Source organism: Hipposideros armiger, unplaced genomic scaffold, assembly GCF_001890085.2.
Source record: "Hipposideros armiger isolate ML-2016 unplaced genomic scaffold, ASM189008v1 scaffold_1589, whole genome shotgun sequence".
NCBI classification, from domain to species: domain Eukaryota; kingdom Metazoa; phylum Chordata; class Mammalia; order Chiroptera; family Hipposideridae; genus Hipposideros; species Hipposideros armiger.
The window spans coordinates 33249-40490 of record NW_017732939.1 but is presented as its reverse complement, the minus strand read 5'-3'; the positions used below and the strand labels follow the sequence as shown (position 1 = coordinate 40490).

At 46.9% G+C, this 7242-nt stretch overlaps 2 protein-coding genes across 2 annotated transcripts in view; one reads left to right on the top strand and one right to left on the bottom strand.

Moving 5' to 3' along the window:
* Positions 1-7242, bottom strand: part of LOC109377862 (H-2 class II histocompatibility antigen, A-F alpha chain-like) — a 144080-nt gene that overhangs the window by 105278 nt on the left and 31560 nt on the right. The gene's annotated exons all lie outside the window — the stretch shown is intronic.
* LOC109377861 (HLA class II histocompatibility antigen, DQ beta 1 chain-like) overlaps positions 2286-7242 on the top strand; it is an 8271-nt gene continuing 3314 nt past the window's right edge. Inside the window, exons 1-2 of the mRNA XM_019634344.1 lie at positions 2286-2513; positions 3935-4207. Of these exons, the coding sequence (XP_019489889.1) occupies positions 2405-2513; positions 3935-4207 (382 nt within the window). The 5' untranslated portion in view covers positions 2286-2404. The remainder of the gene's footprint in view (positions 2514-3934; positions 4208-7242) is intronic.

Genomic DNA, 7242 nt, shown 5'->3' with positions numbered 1-7242 from the left:
TAATTATATTATTACTGGCATTAAGGAAGCCATAGAGCCCTTTGAATATATGTTTCTTGATTTCTGAAGTGAACGCAGAATGGGGTCCTGGATGGGCTTTCTGGTGACAAAATGATTATTACGTTCATGATTAACCCCACTGACCAAGCAGAGTCTAAGGGGTGCTGACCAGGGAGGATGATTTCTCCCTGAATTTCCACAAGGAAGGAGTCCACACTTTAATATTCCACCCTGAGGGAACAGAGGATGTCCCCAGGGGAGAGTCTCCCTACTGTAACCCTGACCCATGTCATCGACTGTTTCTTTATCCCCTTGCCTACCCACAGGAGGACACACTGCCCTCACCCTAGGAGCCTGGCCTCCACAGAGGCCTAGCGGGGAGATTTAGGTGAGGCGCCCAGAGTCAGGATGTTAGTCCGAGTTCCTTCCTCTCAAGTCAGGCCTGCAGTGGCTGCCCTGAGCAATGCAGAGGGGAGATGGACAGTGCAGAGAACTCTAGAAAAGGGAGAGGATGCTAACTGGGTCAGGTGGAAGCCCAAACCAGAGCCTTTGAGATGAGGTTTCAGCCAATCAGAAGAAGGATTCTAAGGTGACACTTTTGTTGCTAGTAGAAGAGTCTGTGTGAAGAGGCATGTGAGACAGGGAAATCCCCAGGTCTGACGCAGCCTGCACTGCACAGTCCCGATCAGAAATTACAGAATTTTCTCCCTTAGGACAGAGGGGGATGGGGCAGAGGCCTCTACTTTTTCTGAAGGACCCTGAGGTGACAGCTGAGGGAACTGAGGCACTTTTAAGGTCCCTCTCTGACCATTCCTCCATGCCCCCCAACCCTACTCCAGATCTGAGCTTGATGCTCCTCCTTTATGCTTCCATCCCACCGTGGAGACCCTCTTTATTTCAGAGTTACCCTGATCCTGCATACACCACAGCGGGTGGGAGCCCAGGGACCAATTTCCCAGTCTCAGGTGCTCTGGAACTATGCACCCACCAGAGAAAACTGGGATAACTCACTGCCTCCATGTGCCGCTAATGGGAACTTCTCGTTGTTACCTCTTCCCTGTTTCTTTTTACCTGGTAATCTCCTTATATTCTACTTTTAGATGCTGTCCTTTATTTTAGAAGGAGAATTAAAATACAGGAGGAGAGAAAAGGGGCGGGGGTGGGAGGGATAGTGATTGCCTTGTTTATTCCTATCTGCCAGGCACTGTCCTAATTGCTCTATAACCAGTTAGCACTGCCCCTTGTCATGTGCAGGAGAAACCTGATAAATAACACATTTATTTTAAAAAGCACATCAATACTTCTGCCATCCAGGGTCTGATGTTTAGGGCTGACACAGTACAATCTGTAACTCTAAACATCTGCTCCCTCATTAACACTGGCTCCAGGAAGTGCTTCTCCCCATCTCTTGCTCTCTGTCATTGAAACTAAAGGTGATCATGTCTGATGCTGTGAATGTTTGTGGATTGTGCCTTTGCTGACATCACATGAACCTGTATCATGGTTTAGGGAAGATCTAAGCAGCTGAAAAACTTATAAAAGAAAAGTCAACTTAACTTTTCAAATACTTTCATTCAAAGAGCGCAAATGCAACAGGTTCTTGCTTAATGAAGAATCACTGGCCAGCAGGACTGGGTGTCAATTTTTTTGTTTGTGTTCTTGTTCCCCATGTTAACGTGATATTCCCACCAGATATACATGGCAGCAGAGGAACATTTCGCAATATTAAACTAGTCCTATTACTGTTAAGTTTGTATATATGAAGATCGAGATGTAACGTGCATGGAACATGACCCACATTCTCCAAAGAGAAGCCTGAGGAAAAAAGGGCTCAGTAATTTCAACAAATAAAACACATTAATGGTAAAACTGCAGCTCAAAACCATTTCCTTTTCAGAGTTCTGCTCTTCCCACCACAACTTAAGGCTCCCAGGTGTGTCTAAGATAATAGAAGTGAACATCTCTGTGACAATAATTTTCTTTCCCCTGACATATGATCCCCACTTATTTCTCCTACTAAAAGTAGCACGTATAAGAACAATAGGTTTTAAATAAGTATGACAAAGGTGTCTATTCTTGAGTCACTTTTCTTTTGGTTCTTTAAGAGCCTAAGGAATTAATCTTCAGATTTTTTACAGAGAAAATCTGCACTTCAAATGTTCATCCAGAGAGGTTTGATGAAGACACAATGCCAGGCATTGGATTGAGAACCTTCATCAAAAACGTCTGCCCAGAGACAGATGAGGTCCTTCAGCTCCGGTGCTGATTGGTTCCTTTCCTAGGGACTCTCCAAGCCTACTGTGCTTGGACGCTGTCACAGGTTTTTATTCTCTGAAGTGGGTACATCAGAGCCACCAGGCGTGAGCTGTGTTGACTGCCAGTACTTATTTCTTTGCTCTCAGTTATGTCTGGGACGATGGCTCTGCGGATCCCGGGGGGCCTTTGGACAGCAGCTTTGATGGTGACGCTAGTGGTGCTGAGCGCCCCAGTGGCTGAGGGCAGAGATTCTCCACGTAAGTGCAGGGCAGCTGTTCCCCAGAACCACTACTCTGGGGAACAGGCTCTGAGGGACCCTTGAGTTGGGGTGTGGGGAATTCTATGACCTCAAAATACAGTGTTTTATCACTCATTTCCTCCCTTTGGGAAAGAGAGCTGGATACATTCTCATTTCCACTTTAATTGTTAGGTGAGGACAATCCCCATGTCACAGGCTCAAACCTGGGGATGTTATAATGGGGAGGACGACACCAAGTGTGCCTCTACTAGTAGTGACAGGAAAAAGTGACACGGATGTTATTTTTGAAGATAAGAATTTCTCCAAAGAAGAAACAGCAGGATTTGTCATTTCAGGGGCCCCCAAGACCTTGTCTGGACTAAATACTGTGGGCTTCTGGGTTGGGGACGCATAGGGCAGCAGCGGTCTGTGTCATCTCAGTGTTTGGGGAAAAGCACTTAACATTCCTGACCCTGAGAGGAGGGCTTGTGGGGGCAAAGTCTTGGTGTCTGAGTGAAGGCGACTGAGTGACCACAGACACGGAGTGTTAACTTCAAGTTTCGCTGATTTGTGGTCTTATACTAACTGAAGCGGGGTTCAGAGGCTTGTGTCCAAAATGGACTGTATTTAGGAGAATGTAAAGTAGGGAAATAATACGTATGGAGAAACCATTTATTTTAGACACAGGATTAATATCTTTAGATTCTTCTCAATCTTCCTAACACCCCTATGTGTAGGTATTATGACTCTTTACACAGTTATGATGTAGATATTCTAAATAACGGGCCCAAGCTGGTAATAGGCACAGTTTAGTTGGAATTTAATTGATCTGATTAAAGCCTGGGCTCTTTCCATGTATGAATCAGGTGTCCTTTCCAGGACTAGGGAGGCTGGGTCCCTTCTCTCCACACAGGAGGGAGAGCCTCACACTGCAGCTGGTTCACGTGGAAACGCAGAGTAACCCCGGCGTGGGAGGGAAGGCACTGTGCCCGGGTCGGAAGAGAAATTCCTTGTCAGGAGGAGGACAGGCTTACTTCCAGACCTTTCTGGTCACTCCCTTGAACGCTCATGCTTCTGTGGATGCTTGTTTGTCCCTGAGGTCCCCGAGTGCTATGGGGGATGAGGTTTCAGTGAGAGCGTCCTGATCTAAGTACCGGGATGGGAGTAAAACCACCCGACTGCCCCCTCAGCCGGTTCTCAGGCCCTGGCAGGTCCCAGGCCTGTCCCTGGGGACAGGCTGCCCTCCGTCCCCTCCCTCCCGCAGGCCGCTCTGGAAGCCCTCAGACAGCCCGAGGGTCCCGGTTCCGAGCGGGTTGGGCGGGCGCCGAGGTCGCCGCCGGGCTCCGGGTGGATCTGCCCCAACTGCCCGCGACCCAAGACGGGGCGGCGGCCGCGCGGGGCTGAGGGCGGAGGCCTGACCGCGGCGCTGACTCCCCGCAGAGGATATCGTGGTCCAGTTTAAGTGCCAGTGCTACTTCACCAACGGGACGCAGAGGGTGCGGTACGTGGCCAGATGGTTCTACAACCGGGAGGAGTACGTGCGCTTCGACAGCGACCTGGGGAAGTTCGTGGCGGTGACCGAGCTGGGGCGGCTGGACGCCGAGTCCTGGAACAGCCAGCAGGACATCCTGGAGCGGAAGCGGGCGGAGGTGGACACGGTGTGCAGACACAACTACCGGGTGATAGAGACCCCCACGACCCTGAAGCGGCGAGGTGAGCGCGGTCCGCCGCCGGCCGGGGCAGCGCGGGGAGGGGACAGGGAGGCGGGGCGTCCGCGCGCAGGGCGGGGACCGAGGGCGGAGCCGCGGGGTGCGCGTCCCCGGCCCCCGAAGCGCGGGCAGAGGCGGCCGGGCCTGGCGGTGTGGCCCGGCTCCCCGCTGCTCTCCCGCTAACTCCAGCGCCCCGCCTGGGCTGAGCTGTGCTCGCCTCCTCGTCCCTCGCGGTCCCCCAGTGGTGCCCCGTGCCCGGCGATCCCCCCACCCCGGCCCCGCCTCGGGCTCTGAGCGCCCCGCAAGGCCCGGCTCCGCCTCCCGCCGCCGCGAAGCTGAAGGACAGGACGCCCCGCGGTTAGGGCTGCAGCCCCGCTGCGGGCGGGCACCTCGCACACGGGGGGATGTGTTAGAGTCGTGGCATACTGTACTTTGACATTTTTGTTTCAAACTATTATTCATCTCAATTTTGTTTTCTTAAACGGCTGTCACTAGTCCTGGATCCCTTTGAGGCGAGTACCTTTGAGTCGTTCTATGACTAGTACCTGACACATGACTGACACAGCGTGAGCTCACTAAACCTTTGAGCAAAGAATGAGTAGGTGTACTCAGCTACCCATCCACTAAGACTCAGTAGAAAGCAGAAGGGGAAGTAAAGCCTTAAAAACTGACTTCATTAATTATTTTGTACTCTTTTGCTTAACTCTCTTGACTTGGATCATAATATTTTAGAATTTGTGAATGCAAAGTCTGAGGAAAAAGTGTTAAAAATAAAAACACTTGAATGGTGTTGTAAGGCAGAATTTAAATATCTTACAAAATCGCAACAAATGGCACAGTAGAGCTGAAGTTTCGGAGTAATAAATTGATGCTATTAAATTATTGAATAAAAAACGTTTCAGGTTTCTTTTGACCTAGACCCTGCCTATTCTCTTTCCCCTTCCCTCCTCCCTCCAGCATCACTGTCCACTTCAAGGATAGCTATTTGGAAAGTTAATTCTACCCATTTAATGAACATCTATTTCTAGACAATTTACCAAGCACCACCTATTTTATGCTATTTACTTTCACAACTACTTGTGTGTGAGGAATTAGCATCACCCCTTTAATATGCTAATATTGGCACATCATAAACACTTTAAGTAATTAGCCCACAGTTATTCACCAGGTCCTGACGCCTCCCCAGAACACATAGCAGTCATTAGGTTCAATGTCACATGTATATCTTACATGTATATAATGGAAGCAAAGCCTCATTAAAGCCAGTTTTGAGAGTTATGAGCAGCAATATGAGTCTGTTCTTGCCTATTCTCAGTGTTGGTGGGACAAAATGATACTTTCCAGGATTGAGAATTCACTGATTAATCCTTAGTCTGACCCCAGTGTCATCTATGAATGTTTATATAACTTTTAGCTTATATTCACACACTCTCGCCTTCTGAACCACATCCTAATGCCACTAAGTACTTATATTTTTGCTATTTCAGGCCTTTTTCATAAAAATTATTCTAACAGTTTTCTCTTGAATTTTATTTTTGCTCCCAATCTGTCTAAAATGACAGGTTTTATAAGTCCATATAACTGACCATGGTTTCAGTCAGTCTCCAGGATGGAGAACCTGAACAAGAATTAAAGTATAAGCTGAAAACACAATTTCTTCCAGATGATGGCTCCTGAATAGCATTTAACTGGGGTGCTGAGACTGCCTGCTGACCTCAGCAAGTCCTACTTACGCTTCCATGTTCACATTACATTCTCATTAACCCAGGCCAACCTCTGCAAGAATCTCAGAATATTCTCTACAGAGAACATACATGATAATAATGCCTGATTTCAGAACAAGGAAGTGATTCTTACTAGTAAGGGGATGGAGTAGGGTAGGCAGCTAGTAATTAAACTAGTAATTAAAATGTTAAAAGAAAATTAGGGGAAAAAGTAAAAAAAGAGAACATAACATATTATCAAATAGATAAAACACACATGAAATATTTGCCATAGTTTCACACTATGGGAATAAAGGAAAAGCAGTAAAATGGCTGGAGAGAGAAAGGATAAGATGTGTAAGTAGGTATGGAGAGGGGTGTCGTATTTGACCACAAGGAGTAATTTGAGAAGATAAAGGAATCAAGACATGGGCAAACATGATGTTTTATTAATGTTACTTGTTTTCAAGATCCCCTTTCTTTTCCTCAAAAAATACAAACTTTTGAAATAACTTTTTTGTTTGTTTGTTTGTTTGTTTGATTTTTGTCTCTGTTACTAGATTGCAGGTTCTGTAAGGGCAGAGACCATGGTCTGTTGTTTATCTTTCTAGTCTCAGGGCTTGTTAAATTTATGTTTGTTAAATAAATGAATGGACAAGTAAATAAAATATAGGTGGCATATATATTGTAGAAATGAAAGTTTATGTAAGTATGTATGTATGTTTTTTGGGTTTTTTTAGCTGAGCCATCCTGCCACCTGTTGACAGCTCAGCGGCTGCTCAGCTCGGGCTGGACTCGAACTGCTGTTACTCAGAACTCAAACTCTTGAGCGAGCTCTTAACCAACAGAGCCACTCGGCCGGCCCTTGTATGTATTTTTTTAGCTGAGCCATCCTGCCAACATCCAGCGGCAGCTCAGCTGGGGCCAGGACTCGAACTGCTGTTGCTCAGAGCTCAAACTCTTGAGCGAGCTTTTAACCAACTGAACCACCTGGCTGGCCCCAGTTTATGTATTTAATAATATAAACTTTTATGGGGAGTTTACCACACAGAATGGTGTCTGAGCTAAGATTAAGCTAAAAGCTGAGAGAGATGTTTTGTTGATGGGCAACATGTAAGAAGTGCCCTTGCGCTCAAATTCCGTTAGTATTCCATGCTGAGAATTATAGAATATAACCTGTGTGAGAAGTATCACTTTGAAGGAATGATGTGATGTCACAGTTGTCCTACTTTGTTGGACATAGAAATGTCTATACATTCTTTTTTTTTTAAGATTTTTATTGGGGAATTGGGGGGATGGGAACAGTGCTGGGGAATTGGGGGAAGGGGAACAGACA